Source organism: Lepisma saccharinum, chromosome 12 (genome assembly GCF_977018435.1).
Source record: "Lepisma saccharinum chromosome 12, izLepSacc3.1, whole genome shotgun sequence".
In the NCBI taxonomy this organism is placed as follows: domain Eukaryota; kingdom Metazoa; phylum Arthropoda; class Insecta; order Zygentoma; family Lepismatidae; genus Lepisma; species Lepisma saccharinum.
The window spans coordinates 35,283,062-35,301,012 of NC_139240.1; the positions used below are offsets into that span (position 1 = coordinate 35,283,062).

A 17,951-nucleotide genomic window follows, 5' to 3' on the forward strand; every position below is an offset into this window, starting at 1 on the left:
AAAGCAGCTAATGCCTCGACGTACAAATGAATGAGTTAAAATTATTGGGTGTGCTGGTACATATGTTCATTTTGCACTCATTAAGGTATAAAAGGGGAAATCCTCTTATCTAAAACCCTTACCTTAAAGTTCAAAAAGGGGTGTAAAGAGCCCCTTTGAACAAGGTTAAAAGTGCAAGGTTATAAAGGCCTGCACACGACAAACACACCACATTAAAATGGTAAGGAGAGACTAAAAAACTTCCTCAGAAACAGTGTAAGGAGCCTGCTCTTCTCAAAAAGCTAAAAACATTTGTTAAAACATCTCCCAACATGGATAGTAAACAGTTGGGAAGATAAAAGTTTGTTTGAGGGAAGTAAAATCAGTAGATTGAGTACACTTAAAATAACATTACATGGCACATTGGATGGTCCAAATGCAGCAAGTGATCCTTTCTCTTTAAAAATAGGTCTGGTAAACAGGGTGACTTTTACATGCTGATACTCAGTATTTTTGACAGTAAGAAACTTCTTACGCCATGTACCAGCAACATATTTGTTAAAAACAATTAAAATCACACAAACAGCACGATAAAAAACCCTGTAGTTCTTCCAAGCTTTTGATTCCATCTCGGAATCATCATCAGGGTTGATCGAGAGATGACGAAAGTGACGCGGTTGAAGTTCCGCTGACACTACTCGCTGTGTCTGCCGGAAGATGTCGATCTCGGAATCATCATCAGGGCTGGTCGAGAGATGAGATGGAATCGAAAGCTTGGAAGAACTCCTAAAGTGTTTTTTATTGTGTGATTTTAATTGTTTTTAACAAACTCAGTTTTTTATTACCATTATTTCTGCAAATATTATCTATTCTGAGTTACACAATTTCTTTCTAGATTCCTTGCTGTTTGCGAGAGCATTCCAGTCACATAGAGTTAATGCACATGTATGAAGACTAATTCTTCATTTAGCTCTGGAGATGAATGTCTGGCATTTGACAAAGAAGATTAAAATGTATTGTTTCCTAGTTAGACCAGGTAGAGCAACATATTACTTTATTACTTACGTGAAATTTAAAAGATTTCGTAATTCCGTGTTGCACAATTTAATGGTTCAATCCTATTAATTTCGAAGATCCACTGTCTTCATTCACAAAAGGGTACGGCGTTTGAAGCGGAGATGGTACCGCGTCAGTACATTGTTTGTTCCCGGGCGGCGGTGGTTGCGATTTTTCCCGTTCGGCAGCACTGGCGCGCGCATCTTGGTTTGCGTCGTCTGCTTCCTGTTGTCCGGTGGCGTTGCAAGTTGGGGGTTGGGGGGCTGGGCCGTGTTGCTCGGTAATGTGCCGTTCCTGTTCCCCGCGTGGCTGGAGGGGGGTCGAGTATGCGCATAGCATCTTTTCTTTTTCAGGTCGGGGATCTTTCTGAGGACAGGGTGCCAAGTTGGGTGTGCTTGTCCATTGTCTAGGTTTAGTGCTGGTTTCTGCTGGATGATAGCATGGGTTTCTTTGATGGTGTTTTCTATGACAGAGCCCGTTGGGTGAAGTATGGATATGGAGGAGATGGTGTGGTTAGTGGAGTGGAGGTGTTGGGAGAGGCCTGATTTAGGTGTGTCGTTTTTGGAATCTTTTACATGTTCGTTAATCCGTTCTTGGACGGTGCGGATGGTTCTGCCAATGTAGGTGTTGTGGCATTGGCATGTGGTCTTGTAGACACCGTCCAAGAACGGATTAACGAACATGTAAAAGATTCCAAAAACGACACACCTAAATCAGGCCTCTCCCAACACCTCCACTCCACTAACCACACCATCTCCTCCATATCCATACTTCACCCAACGGGCTCTGTCATAGAAAACACCATCAAAGAAACCCATGCTATCATCCAGCAGAAACCAGCACTAAACCTAGACAATGGACAAGCACACCCAACTTGGCACCCTGTCCTCAGAAAGATCCCCGACCTGAAAAAGAAAAGATGCTATGCGCATACTCGACCCCCCTCCAGCCACGCGGGGAACAGGAACGGCACATTACCGAGCAACACGGCCCAGCCCCCCAACCCCCAACTTGCAACGCCACCGGACAACAGGAAGCAGACGACGCAAACCAAGATGCACGCGCCAGTGCTGCCGAACGGGAAAAATCGCAACCACCGCTGCCCGGGAACAAACAATGTACTGACGCGGTACCATCTCCGCTTCAAACGCCGTACCCTTTTGTGAATGAAGACAGTGGATCTTCGAAATTAATAGGATTGAACCATTAAATTGTGCAACGCGGAATTACGAAATCTTTTAAATTTCACGTAAGTAATTTTAAACCGCGTTTACCGCAACCACCATGAATATTACTTTATATTTGAAATAATGTAAATTCAATATAATATTCAGTGATAAAGCTTTTTCCTCAAAAAGTGTAGAAAAAAAGAGGGTGTGCCTCACACGCTGGCAAATATGGTACTTCTTCTCACCAGGAAGGATTGATATGAGGAATGCCATGCAATGCTGGCCTTGATAGTGTAAAGCTTGTTCCCAGTTACATCACCCCACTATTCCTGCCAAATGTCAAGAAGGGAGCAACGAAACACATTCTGCAGGTCTCTGGCAGGCAGAAGGTAGACTGAAACAGCTTCATTTGCTTCAGCAGACTTGGGAGCACAATTGGCTGCTTCATTCCCTTCGATGCCCACATTATTGGGGACCCAGCAGAAGCAGACATCAGATCAGCACTGGCATGTTAATGACACGAGCCATTCAATGATGAGCTGCACTAAACGATGCATGGAAGTCAGCGATTCCAGACTCTTGAGCTCACCAATCAAATCTGTACAAATAAAAATAAATACGGATGGCCAAATCCGGATAAAATTGTATACAGATTGGATAATTTTCTATCTGGATATTGGATATTCTGATATCCGAATTACCTCAATGTCTGGATATCAGAATGTGTGCATTATCTGGACAGTTTCATTGTTTATCCATTTTATGGACTATCCACATATTCTTTTATTTATCATATTCATATTTCATCAAAGCTGTTCTATCCAGATCCAGATATTGTGGAGCTCAGTTATCTGCGTTGAATTTGTTCAACTGAACTGAACTGAAGAAACACACCCATAGTCATGCATATAGACCAGAGGAAACATGTGCTGAGATGCTCATCTCACCACTTAAAGTACAGTCACTGGGGATGACAACATGTAATTCAGTTACAGTGCACGTTGGCAACCTTGCTCTTGTCACTGCAAAGTTGTGTTTCTTTTAATCCTGAACAAGTAAAGTTGAAGTCATAGGTGTAGTTAGGATTAGCCCCCCAAACATATGTGACATATGCATAGAATAATTAAGGAGAGAGAAACTGCACACAGAAATTAGATAAATCTCATGAAACTTTCATGTGTTACTCTTGTTGTGTGGCAATCACACTTAATGAAAGAATTTCAAATTATGTCATGATATAGAATACAATGAAAGTTGAAGTGCATGTGCCTTGCCTTTTTACGGGAACCATATGTTCCGAAACAAGATTTCAAAGAAAATATATCACCGTTATTTCTTTTGATCTTCCACCTTGGAGCGCTAGGAAACAATAGCGGCGTTGCAATCAGTGTTTACAGAAATGTAGCCTTTCAACAATGAGTTCCTGCAATTGTGTTTTTTCGAACATGAAAAAGAAAAGTCGTCATTCAATGTAAAGACTTAAACAGAATAGCAGCTTCGTTAGGGAAAAGGCCCCAGTTCAAAGTAGTGAATTTAGTTTCTGTGGATCTGTATTGCGTGGGGGACATTTAAAGATGTACGCCTAAATGTCGCGATCCTGTAGAAGCGATTCAATCGTGCGTAATTGTTTCACTAAGTGGTGATCACTACAGTTCATTGGCAAAATCACTGTTCCGAGTCTTTTGAGTGAGTTGCACCGCGTCACCAATGTGTATGCAGATGTGCCAGCTTTATTTGGATCTTTCATTGCACGAAGGCGGAGCAGTTGAACGTGTTCAACTCTCCTGGTGACGGGCAAATCTTGTGGATCACTTCTAGGGACGCTGCTCTAGGAATCTCAGGTATCTTGGAGACACGGGAGAGATTCATTCTTCTGGAGGTAAGAAGCTTATTTGTTGTTGTTTCAAGTAACCCACAAGAAGTTTATTGTGGAAGAACACATGCTTATGCTGGTTGAATAACAGCAAGAAATCTTAATGATATTTTGAAGATTGGAAATTATTGGAAAATCATTCTTTGATGTTGTGCACATACGGTTTGGGAAATTAAAGCACAGATGACTGAATTATCATTCCTTCTAATAGAGAGCTTACTAATAGTAAAAGTCAGGCATCGAGCAAATAAGCTTAGACTTGAATTTCAGAAAGAAATTTTAAGAATGCATAGGCAAAGTGATCTTATAAATCCCGCTTCGAATGTCATAATCGGTTTTCTTTTGAAGTCAATTGGCCAGGGTTATACAAAAGTTATTTGGTCGACGATCCTCATTTAAAAGCCTAGTTTTCAGGATAATTAAATAATATTTCGCATATAGATAACAACTTTCTACATCCGTCATGCCATTATTTATTAGTGCATGTTCTTTTTTAAATATTTTCTTTCATTCAGACCTTATTTCCAGGCAAAAATAGTAATTCTTTAAATAAAAATGAATTTGTCCTTAAGCCTACATAGAGACCAAGAATAGCACACCTTTCGCAATAATTCAGTAGCTTGCAAGGTTCTCAATTTTGTAATAGTCTGTAATTCTTAGTTTCCTTAATTCACTTCTTCAATACACACTTCTTAAGATTTTCATAATACTTATAGTGTTCCAGTTTAGTGCACCTTATTTCAGAGTCCAATATATATCTACATATAAAAATACACATGATTTCGTTAAGCTTTTTTTTCTTTTTTTGTCTGTTCGTTTAGATGTTAAGGGCAAGTGCGCCCCAGAGGGGGTGGAAATATCTGAAAAGACTTCATACAATTCAAATTTTGAAATTTTGGCGTGAAAACATGGACGAGGTGTGCGATTAAAGACAGCAGATTAAGTGCCTATGCAAATTATCCTAGTAGTGGGGATGCTATACGAGAATTCTCTAAACTGGGAAAAAGCATCACCCCACCTTTTCTCCACTTGAAGTACTGCTGCCCTCCCCCCTGAGAAACATCTTGCAGGTGGGCTTGATTAAGCAAATAACAAGATGGCAAATCTCAACTATGTTCATCCCCTCTCTACTCTCTAAGTTCATCTTAAAGTTTTCTTAATGAATCTAGTCGCAAGTGGTTTTCAGTTGTAGTAAAATGAGGAAAATGCGAAGTTTCGTTGTATAAAAAATAATGAAATTTAAATTTTTACTATTCCATTACCTATGTAGATTGTGCTTTTAAATGCCTTGCAGCATTATAATTTGCTCAGTACCATGAACACTGGATTACCTATTAATATTATCACATATTAAAATTATACCTTCTTTATTCTAAAGAAAAAAATGTGTTCTTCGATAAATTTGCAACCATCTATAATAGTGTATTTATTCCTTTTAACAATTCCATTTCTTTTGGGTAAGTTGATGTGGGGATCACCTGTCTCCCAAGGAGAATGCCTGTGATGATTTTTGTAATGGATAAAAGCATGAATGAAGTTAGCCCCAGGTAGGCCCTCCCCCACCAAGCAGACAGGCAAAACTACGCCTATGGTTGAAGTGCCAGTAAAAATCAATATGTAATGTACCACGTCACACCTTTAGTAAAAAGGATAAATTGTAGGAAATGAATGTCACCAAATCTCTCCTAACTGTGTAAAGTAAGGAAAAGCTGAGTCTTTTATAGTCTCATATTAAAATAAACCTTCAGCAAAAAAGTGGTATATTTACAGGTGAATAGCTTACCTCACGCTGATGAGGTCGTAGAACGTTTGACAGAATTGGATCAACTACCACGTGAACAGGTTGTTTCTCACTGGAAAAGAAAATGAATAACATTAAAAAAAATTCTCACATCATGTGCCAGCAATATTTTTATTAAACACCACAAAACAAATAAACAGCCCAATAAAACACACTTTAAAAGTCTGTCCCTGTGTTGGAGATTTCTCTATAAAACTAACCACGATTATTCTTTCTTTATATTCGCATATAACTTCAATTGTTTATTTGTGTATCTCAAATACACTCCCATTGGTTGATTTATCATGAGCGCGGTGTCTTGTTACTGCCATATCTTTGCACTCTGCAGTTTTCAGTGTGTGTGGAGAAGCTACTTGGGCAACAGCCGGAAACCGTTGCTCACAATTATGGATACCGTAAGCCTAACGTGGCTACGTTTCATTAGTGGCGTGTTATTGTAACACCAGCTGCAAACTTCGTGTAAACAGTTTTCCCTCGACAGGAGTGCAGGGAAGTGTAATCAAGTGTTATGTGTATATACCTTATTATACATACATAGTTATAGTTATCTGTGTTTTCTTTACAACTCCCAAGAGGAATGCGGTGAACTTAGCCCTGTAGTGACACAATCCATTCCAGAGAAATGTAAGTGGTAACCTACAAATTCGCTTACATTTAGATCCTACCAGTCCGGATCATCATTCATTTCTGGTCCTTCATGGTCCGGAAAGCAAACACCGTGCTTGCGACTTTGTGTGTGGTGTTTAACAAAAATGCGAATGATGTTAATGCTGTTAAGTAGCCCTATAATATTAACCTTATCTTATTGTACTGGTTACTAGACATTAGTAAAATTGACTCGTCTTCTAGTACCAACAATCTAAATCATAAAAAAATTTAAGATAGCTCATTTAGTATTTTGTAGTTTATTTAAAATATACAGTGGAACCTTGATTTCAAGTTTTTCAGCAGCAAGGTGAAAAAAATTAAAATGTGGGAAAATGTAAAATTCAAAAAAAGTAACATTAGAGTATATGAAACATATTAGTATACAGTTAACAACTAATCAGTAGGGCCCGGAACTTTATAACATTCTTTTTCCATCGGATTGAATGCTGGGATGAGATCTTTACGTATCTGATGAAAACCAGCCAAAATAGACGAACTTGATAAGGCATATTTTACCAATTTAGCATTTTTACAACATAATTCTTTAATTTTCTCATAAGACATATTTCTGTATAATTTCTAATTGTCTTCTTATAACTGGGAATATTTCTGCATTTTTCTGACATATTTTTCAATTTTTAGGACATTTGTCTGCATATAACCAGTTTTTACACATTTTGTATGTGGGAACTGATTATATGCAGACAAATGTCCTAAAAATTGAAAAATATGTCAGAAAAATGCAGAAATATCCCCAGTTATATGAAGACAATTACAAAGGACATAAAACATCCAAATCTATTGATTAATAAAAGAAAAAGTCTCGAAGGGATACAGTCCGTCAAGGGTACGGGAGTGACCAGGCAGTTGCAGCCACAAACATTCGAATATTCATCAACCGAGTACCATAATTGATGAAATCTGAAAATTCAGTTTAAACTTTGGAATCGTTTAATGGTATGTAAATTGCACCATGGACGTGCAGTTTAGTGTTCAAGCTTTGGGCTCTGGCTATGGGACATATAGGTTTGAGTATCATGGGAAGAGTGTAACAACTTTCCTCCTGAGATTTTGGCCAGTGTATGGGGCCGGGGAGGGAGCTGGGGATCTACAAGTGAGTAGCATAACCCAATCATAGAAGATCTACGACGACGACTGGGGTCATGCTGACCACATGCCACATAATTATTACAACCTTAGTGACAATGAAGTTCGACCAGTCACAAATATAGGAGTGAATTGTGAAAGAAGGAGAACACATGCATATGCTGAACATATTTTATTCAGCAGGCTACATGGAACAAAGGAAAACATAAATTTCCGCTGCAACGCAGCAATGTATGGTGTCCACACAAAATAAAACATTTTCGTCCATCTACACGTGACATTGAAGTTCGACCACTGTTGGAGGGGATCCTGTTTACCATGGTGTGACGCCGCCCCGTCGGCGAATAACTGTGGCAATGCGTCGGAACATGCTGCGGACGAGTCGTTCAAGGTATTCCACATCGATGCGGTGCTATTCCTCCTGCAGGCAGGCGATAAGAGCAGCCACTGTCGTGGGTCCCCTCTGTTGCACACGTCGCTTAAGAACACGCCACACATTCTCAATGGGCGAGAGGTCGGGACTCGATGGTGGCCATGGCAGAGTTCGCACGTGATGGCGAGTCAACCATTCTCTTGTCAGCCGCGCTGTATGAGGCCTGGCATTGTCGTGTTGAAAGATGAGACACCGCCTGTGGAACAGGTGCCTTCGCACTGTGGGAAGATGCCGCTCCAGTATGCGTGTATAGGCGTGTGCATTCACATTGCCCTCACAGACGTGTAGTGGGCCAACCCCAGATGCCGTCATGCATCCCCATACCATCACTGACGCAGGTTTCTGTACCCGACGTGCATAACATTTTGCTTCATTCTGTTCCTCCTTCCGACAAATGACTGTTTTCCGTACTTTCCCATACACAACATTGAAAATGGATTCGTCCGTTCACAAAACCCTGTTCCACTGCCGAAATGTCCATCCCCGGTACATGCGTGCCCACCGTAGTCGATTGTCTTTGTTCAACATGGAAAGGAAGGGTTTACGTTTCGCCTTGTACACTCTGTAACCGCATCGCTGTAGGTAACGGTGAATGGTTCTTGTTGACACTTCAATGTGAAAGCGTTCTCGAGTCCACAGTCGTAATTCGGCCACAGAAACATGATTGTTAGTCTGGATATAGCGCCTAAATATCCGTAGGTCACGCACGCTCAGCAGGCGTTTTCGACCGGGGGCCTTACCTGGCTCTGTAGTACCCGTATTTTGGTGGTGTTTGATGATGCAGTGGACGGTTGACTTGGGTAAGTTCAGTTGGCGCCCTATTTCCCGTACACTGAGTCCATCTCGTTGCAACTCCACCACTCTTCTCCTCACGGTGTTGTCAATAGGTTTGCCCCTGGCCATGGTGATGATGCACTGCGGTTCCTCGGTGCACAGCACGCACTTATATACGGCGAACTCCCTTATCGTGTCCGTGACGTCATGCTTCTGTCGAATGCGCCACTATCTGGAATTTTTCCGTATGGGTCTGGTGCCTGGTCGAAGTTCAATGTCACGCGTATAGTTCCCCGTTTTCGTTCTTTACCTGAGCTTGGGTGCAACATGCTGGGATCACGATTCTTGCCTGCTCACACGCCTCCTCTTACACACATGCGTCACTTCTGCGGGTCACCCATTCCACCGCCTATGCCTCTGTGCATTTAATCACGTATTCCTTTCTGGTCGAACTTCATTGTCACCAAGGTTGTATTATTACGGCATGTAAATTGATTTATATTACTTACGCATTACTCTTGAGCTTGTCATGCTCGCTTATTTCTGGAGGTGTGTAGAGGACCAGAGCTCCTGGTTCATTGGGGTCATGGAGGGCTCTCCTGACTCCTTGCCGCCTCACACCCAGTGCCTTGAATGCCAGAGACCCCTGGTAGTTGGGGATGGGAACCTTGAAAGGCTTCGACAAGATCTTCCGAATCAAAGCTTCCTGCAATGTGAAATTATTATAATTAATACAGCAAACTATATCTGAAGACACATAGGGAGCGTGGAGGTAACTTTCCACCCTTCCAGGCATGAATGTAGAAATATATTTTCTGAGGGGGTCTTTGCCTGGTGGGTAACCAAATGTCAAACACATAATAATAAACAAAAAATAATAATACAGGCACCAAACCCTTTTTCTCACGAGCCAGTTTTTTTCTTTCAAATACAGGCTTAGAAAGTTATGAATCCAAATAAGATAAAGCTACAAATTTTGAAACATGATCTTATAACATTTAATTTATTAATTAATACAAGATTGGTTTAAAAGCAATTGATTTTTCCACAGGAGTAGCCTTCCTAATGAAGGTGATAACAGCATGAATAACTATGGAATACACTCTACGGTATCACTGGAGATTTAAAAATTCAACTAGTAACAGTGCAAAAGTTTATAATGTTATGTTTATTTTGATTTAAATTTTTTACAACTGAATTTGAAAATTCAGGTGCCATGATGAGTAGGTACCTTGTATTTTTCTACACCTGATTATTACTATTATAATAAAAATTATGGGTATACTAATACAGTAAATCATTTTATTAAGAATAGGTCTACAAATAGTAATGATGATGATTATTATTAATTATGTTATTTCTATAATAATAATAATATGGGTATTCTAAAACAGTAATACATTTTATTAAGAATAGTTCTACAAATAATTATAATAATAATCATTTTTTTATTATTACAACAGTAAGTAAAAAACATGGTGTGAAAATAAACAAATAATACAATGATTCATTATCTAGCTCAATTCTAAGTAAGATCACTAACATTTCTGCAAATATCAGCTGTTCTATGAAAGAGATTAATGTCAGAATAACGGCAAGATTTATATGATAGGAAAAATGATCATTATTTCAGCTAATTCAAGTAAAGTTCCCAATTATTACTTCATGAATAATATTATATAATAATGATAACATATATCTTTGTTGTCTAGTTTGCTATAATTAATTTATGCTTTAATTTTCATAGGCAACGATCGCGAAAAAACAGATTCACAACAAATAGCGATTTTTTATTTACATTTACTACATGGCAACTCTATTTGGGGGGAAAGGGATCCAGACCTCAGTATAAATACATCCTTGTTCCCCTGCACATTCTCGATCAAGTGTGTGCTCCTGCATCCTGTCATTTTGGACTGTGGTTCTCCCCTCCGAGCTTCAGGATGATACCGTCCGGTAATTCTTGCTTTACAAATTATTGACCTTTGGTCCTTGCAGCAAAGGGAAACTGTAGAGCAGTCTACTGCAGCTACCTTTACCTCCCCTCCCCAAAGGGTGATTGGAGGCTGGGTGAGCTGTTTATGCAGTCACATTGTCAGAAATATACTCACAATTTTGTGTGTGGGGACCAAGCTGAAATAACTTAAAATAATGCTGGAAAATGTAAAATCGAGGAAAATTTTACAGCAATTTGCTATGTTGGGTGTCATCAAGACTGAATGTATATTGAGGGAAAATGTAAAATCAGGGTTCCACTGCATATAGAACACTGATTAATTGATCAGACCAGCAACTACAGACAGTTGTGAAACATTGATACAATCAGATACAACAACATGTTGATGGCTTTTTACAGAAAATATGGATCTACATGCTAGATGTGAATGGAAATTCAAAACTGAGATAACAAAAAATTGCAAAGCCAACCCTTTGGATGAGTCACAACTGTCAGTTGTTAAATTATATAACTTTTCATGCACTTAATCAATGCTTACATGAGCTGAAATAGCTTCCGGGGTAACAAGCAGTGGCCTCTGCAAAGGCTTCAATGGTTGCCTATACTGGGACAGAGACATTACATTCTTCTTGTTATCTCTTCTCCCTTTCTTCTCATCACTGCTTGGTGACCACTCGTCGTCTCCATCGTCTCCGATTCTCCTTTTCTGCAGCTGGCTTGGGGCAAGGCTGCGACGCTGCAATATGCAATTATATTCATTATCACCATTAATGACACAAGCGCGCGGTTGCAAAAAAATGTGTTTATGCATGAGCAGTGACATGTTCTCAAAGCATTTTTCATACATTCAAAATAATGCAAATTGTGGATTTTCTCACGAATTTCAACATAATTCATTCTTAAAACACAAATGTTACATTTCTTGTGTTAAAGGTTTAAAAATTCCATGCACCATATGTATGTGTATAACGTGCATGTTCACCAAAATTTTATCTCCAAAAAACTATGATGGGTGTTATATATGGAATAACTCCTACAGCTACATGCAACCATGTGCAAATAGATGTTTCCCATTTTTCACATTCTATTGGAATGTTTTCTATCACCGAGCAAAGTGGTTAGGTTCTGGCAAAAGATCGAGAGCACAACTTCTGTCACAACGAAGCCGTAACATCGGTAATTGTCATGCGAGAAGTAATGGAAAATAACTTCCTTACAAATAGTATCCAATGTGCGAAACCATACCAGAATTTATAAATTTCTCTATGAATGAAACTATCATAAACAGCTGTAGTTACCCTTGACCCTCTGTACCCCCTCCATAAGGTGAAATATTTTGCATGCTTTACAAAGATTTGAAGTTTATGAATGTATTTTGCGGAAATGTGTTACTGTGAAGTACAGCCTGTACCGAGCTCGAAGATTCCGCACAAGTTAATGTAGCACCCACCACTACATTCCACAACAGCAGCAGCAGATGGAATGTTGCCCAATGTTTCATAAGTGTATTGTAAAATTACGTAAATTAAACACGAAGGACTGAAAACTTATGAAACCAAACCAGAAATGAAATTATTGTTATTGGTGTTTATAATTTTGCGTTGTTAAGATAGGACTGTTAGGTTTGGTGCTGGTAGCAATTTTTTATGTTTTTGTTAAGTTAGGAGTGCAAAGTTTGATGGTGTGATCTTTTGCATATGCTATTTGTGTGTGTGTGTATACTACCCATCTTGGCCCAAGTTCCTTTTGTTTCATTGCGATTTCATCATGCTACGAATGCAATTTTTGTATTTTCGATTTACTTCCGTTAACACATAATGTGGAGTTTTAGCGATATAATTCCACATTAATTCCCACTAGTCTATGATACTTACAGTCGCTTGCCAACGGAAAATACATTGTCCATGGGAAGGCGGCATCTTTGTATAAGGTCATTTTTAAGTTTTTTTTTTTTTTTTCAACATAAATAACATTTTTCGAAATCCAAACAGTGCTCATTACTTTAAAGAAGGTTCAAATTTCGAGTGACAATTATTGCCAAAATTCTACGATAATTAGTCTTCCTGCTAGGAGAATTTGAAAAAAAAAATCATAAAACAAACGGAACCGTTACCCCAGTTTTTACTAATAAAAAGCTGTGAAAGTACTACGAGATGGCAGGTTTTCTTACTCACGGGGGCCATACTTTGGGATCAAATATCTTGGTTATTTGTTTTTTCCTGCATATTGGAACCAACTTTATATTACATAAAACATGGAAACAGCGGAATAAAAAAAAATCAACGTAATTCTCGAATCAACAGCCTCCACGCATGCCACGCAACCTAGAATTTAAAATAATAGTTTAAAAGCACAGGAAAAATAACACAAAAAAATTAAAATATTACTACTTTTGGGGGAAAAATTACACCGAAATAATCAATATCCCTATTCATAGCTGGTTAACAGAAACAAGGTTCAGTATTCCGACAGAATAAATTATCAGCCAACCATGTTTTAATGCAAGTTCAATGCTTTCTTGAAATGAACATGACAGTTATTAGTTTCCAACAAACAGGAACAACTTGAAAAATCTGAATTTGGGGGCCTTCGATAGTGAATATTACAGAATTTGCTGCATTTGTTTACTGTATAGGGCAAAATTGTAACCAATTTGCCAAAAAAACACATACCAGCAATAGGTTCACTATTACATATCAGAATAGCTAAATGTCATATATACTCCTCACAAAAAGTTTGGAATATTGTTGTATTAGACAATAGGTAATAGAAATGGCCTTGGAATTCAACAACATATGGTATCTGTCTGGTGAACATTCTCGTCTTTTCACCGATATGTGCCACCGTGCTTATCACCTATTGCCAAGCAATAATATTCCAAACTTGTTTTGGTAACAGTAAGTTATACATTTCTTCATTTTTACAGAAGAAACTACTTACGGAAATGAGTTTCCCCAAGCTCTCTAACGTTAGTGGAGGTATTTTCTTTCACCGTGGAATCTATTTGACAGGGAAATCATATATTTTTCAAGAGAAATATCCCACCGATGCACAATTGACATGCTTCTCGTATGTGAACTGCATGCTCCACACGTTCAATGACGTAACCCACTGGAAGTGATTCAAACTTTTTTTTTTTACTATGAAAAAAGTTACTTATGTTAAAAACAACTTGAAAATTACCTTACGCACTTCTCATGGACACCATATTCTCAGTCGACAAGAGACAGTAAATATCGTAGAAGCGTGGGAATGAAGTGGAAGTAAATCGGAACCCTAGTAGAATGCATTTAGGGACTTCATTTTAACCTGTCTAACCTAACCACGAAAGCATATATTGAACAAAACCTTAAGTAATCGCTAAAACTCTGCAGTATGTGTTAACAGACGTATATCGAAATCGAACCATGATGAAATCGCAATAAAACAAAAGGAACTTGGGCCGACCTCTTCCCGTGCATGTTTGAAAGGAATTCACTACGTCAGCTATTTCGTAAGGGGGAACAGAATCTCAAATAGTCTAATGTGACTTCTAATCCTAACATCGTACATTTCTGACCAAATCGGGCTCAGGAACTTATAACGGTAAAACTTTGATAGCGTCCCAAGGGATTTTCTTCGTTTTTACACAAGAAACTACTTACCGAAACGAGTTTCTGTAGCACTTAGAAGTTCTTATTGGTATTTTCTTACATCGAGAAAAAACGATGTTGTACGTATATGCTAAATTGAACGAAAAGAGTGCTAATGGAACCTAACCTAACAGGCCTAACCTAACCTCGTAGGCATACCTCGTCCCCTTGATGTTTCGTGGGGCTAACGTCAATGGTTTAATAATTACTCTTTATGTCAAAAACTGAACTTTTTTTCGTGAAAAATAGCACCTTGAAGAATCTCTCGCAATGCAGAATAGGTAAGTACGAATGTTAAAAATGACGAAATAAATGAGTGAGAGGTGTTGGGACGCATAATTACCGACGTTTTACCCTTATAACTTTCTAATCAAACTAAACTATCAAAAAATAAAATTGATCTGATTGAGAACAGTACTTATAACATAAATATGAAATAACACTACATAAACCTTGACTAACCATTGTACATTGCTGAGGTTAAATCACTGGAACGAACAATTGTAAGTTTCTTTTGCTGAAGTATGCAATAACTCCAATATCTATATTCGACGTGAAATAAATAACAATTTTTCATTCAACTGCAAATCACCTAACAACTACTTTATCAAAAAACTAAAATAAAAACCACTTAGCATTACACACACGACAACGTCTGTGAAGTTCCCCACATTTTCTTCAGCCACAAATACAAGCCACGCCCACAATACCACAAGCCACATCCACAAGAGCAGGGTTGCAAGCCGCGAATATCACGAATTTCAGTGTATGGTATAACGCACGTTTTCACGCAAAATAAGCTAAGTAAACTATGATTATACACATACGTAATGCTTAAATACATCATTCTATTAAAAATATGGTATATGAAATAAAGAAATTACTGTCACACCCCAAAAATAATACATATACATGCCCTAGAAGAAAGACGTGTTTCTCGCATAATGATACCGGCCGCGATCCAGCCACGAATTTTAACACGAGCCACAAATGATAATTCTAAAGCAGAGACCTAATAGAAATTGGATATTATGAATTTAAAATAAAGAAAAAACATTAACGAACAGTATGAAATAAAAAAATTACTGTCACACCCCACAAATAATAAAGATACATGCCGTAGAAGATAGACGTGTTTCTCGCATAATGATACCAGCCGCGAATTTCAACCCGAGCCACAAATGACAATTCCAAAGGAGAGATCTAATAGAAATTGGATTTTATGAATTCAAAATAAAGAAAAAACATCAGCGAACAATATGAAATAAAAAAATTACTGTCACACCCCAAAAATAACACATATACATGCCCTAGAAGAAAGACGTGTTTCTCGCATAATGATACCGGCCGCGATCCAGCCACGAATTTTAACACGAGCCACAAATGATAATTCTAAAGCAGAGACCTAATAGAAATTGGATATTATGAATTTAAAATAAAGAAAAAACATTAACGAACAGTATGAAATAAAAAAATTACTGTCACACCCCACAAATAATAAAGATACATGCCCTAGAAGATAGACGTGTTTCTCGCATAATGATACCAGCCGCGAATTTCAACCCGAGCCACAAATGACAATTCCAAAGGAGAGATCTAATAGAAATTGGATTTTATGAATTCAAAATAAAGAAAAAACATCAGCGAACAATATGAAATAAAAAAATTACTGTCACACCCCAAAAATAACACATATACATGCCCTAGAAGAAAGACGTGTTTCTCGCATAATGATACCGGCCGCGATCCAGCCACGAATTTTAACACGAGCCACAAATGATAATTCTAAAGCAGAGACCTAATAGAAATTGGATATTATGAATTTAAAATAAAGAAAAAACATTAACGAACAGTATGAAATAAAAAAATTACTGTCACACCCCACAAATAATAAAGATACATGCCCTAGAAGATAGACGTGTTTCTCGCATAATGATACCAGCCGCGAATTTCAACCCGAGCCACAAATGACAATTCCAAAGGAGAGATCTAATAGAAATTGGATTTTATGAATTCAAAATAAAGAAAAAACATCAGCGAACAATATGAAATAAAAAAATTACTGTCACACCCCAAAAGTAACACATATACATGCCCTAGAAGAAAGACGTGTTTCTCGCATAATGATACCGGCCGCGATCCAGCCACGAATTTTAACACGAGCCACAAATGGCAATTATAGGAAAGAGACCTAATAGAAATTGGATTTTATGACTTCAAAATAAAGAAAAAACCTTAACGTACCATACATAATAAGAAAAATTACATTCACATGCCCTTGAGGAAATACTTTATTTACGTTTTATCGTACCGCCCGCGATCTAAGGTTTGCTACCTTTTACTTCGCTTTTCGATTGTGCCATGTCTGACTAATTTGCGAATATGTGGATGAGTGAAGACATGATGAACTTGATGAATGCACACTCACATACATCCATGTTCAGCCGCGATTCGAACCCCGGCTTCGGGGCGCGATATGCTAACCGCTCCGCCATGGGGGGCGGCTACGTGCCACGACTGACAATACTAGCAAAGCGACTTAATATAAATTGGATTTAATGACTTTAATATGAAGAAAAAACATACATGAATTATGCAAAATTGGATTCAAATAAGTTGTTAATGTGTTCCCTTTCAGTGTTTTAGCAGCCACCTTTGATATAGGGCGGAGGATGAGCAACTTCCGTGCTCTCTTATCTGGAGGCCACCTGCAGGTGGAATTCCCTAAGGCTGCTTTCTTGCCATGCAGGTGTTTGTCTCCAATACCAGAAAGTGTTTATAGACTGGAGTTTCTTGATGTAACAGCCAACAAATATCAAAGATACATGCCCTCAAAGAAATAAATGTTTCTCGCTTTATATTACCGGCCACGATCCAGCCACAAATGTGAACACGGGCCAGGAATGAAAATATTAGCAAACCGTCTTAACATAAACTGGATTTCATTTTATTTCTTATTTTGATTTGATTTATGTGACTTCGCTTCTTGTGCCACTTTTGGCTAATTTGCGAAGATGGGGATGAATGATGAAATTGATGAATAGACATCACAAACGTCCAAGCCCAAGCCAGGATTTGAACCCGGGACTCAGGGCGTCGCAGCGCGATGTGCTAACCACTCCACGACGGGTGCCGGCTAACTTGGATTTTATGACTTTAAAATAAAGAAAACACATTAAAGAACTATACAAAATAAAAAAATAATAAAATTACTGTCACACCCCACCAATAATAAAGATACATGCCCTAGAAGATAGACGTGTTTCTCGCATAATTATACCAGCCGCGATCCAGCCACGAATTTCAACCCGAGCCACAAATGACAATTCCAAAGGAGAGATCTTATATAAATTGGATTTTATGAATTCAAAATAAAGAAAAAACATTAGCGAACAATATGAAAAAAAAAAAATACTGTCACACCCCACAAATAATAAAGATACATGCCCTAGAAGATAGACGTGTTTCTCGCATAATGATATCGGCCGCGATCCAGCCACGAATTTTAACAAGAGCCACAAA

General features: G+C 38.4%; 1 protein-coding gene across 1 annotated transcript in view; it reads right to left on the reverse strand.

Annotated features, from left to right (window-relative positions):
- The window catches only part of okr (DNA repair and recombination protein RAD54-like okr), a 37,529-nt gene extending 22,454 nt beyond the window's left edge, over positions 1-15,075 (reverse strand). The window contains exons 1-4 of the mRNA XM_083132055.1: positions 14,892-15,075; positions 11,336-11,533; positions 9,350-9,546; positions 5,861-5,930 (exon numbers count right to left, since the gene is read on the reverse strand). Of these exons, the coding sequence (XP_082988181.1) occupies positions 5,861-5,930; positions 9,350-9,546; positions 11,336-11,533; positions 14,892-14,894 (468 nt within the window). The 5' untranslated portion in view covers positions 14,895-15,075. The remainder of the gene's footprint in view (positions 1-5,860; positions 5,931-9,349; positions 9,547-11,335; positions 11,534-14,891) is intronic.
- Positions 15,076-17,951: the final 2,876 nt, after the last annotated feature.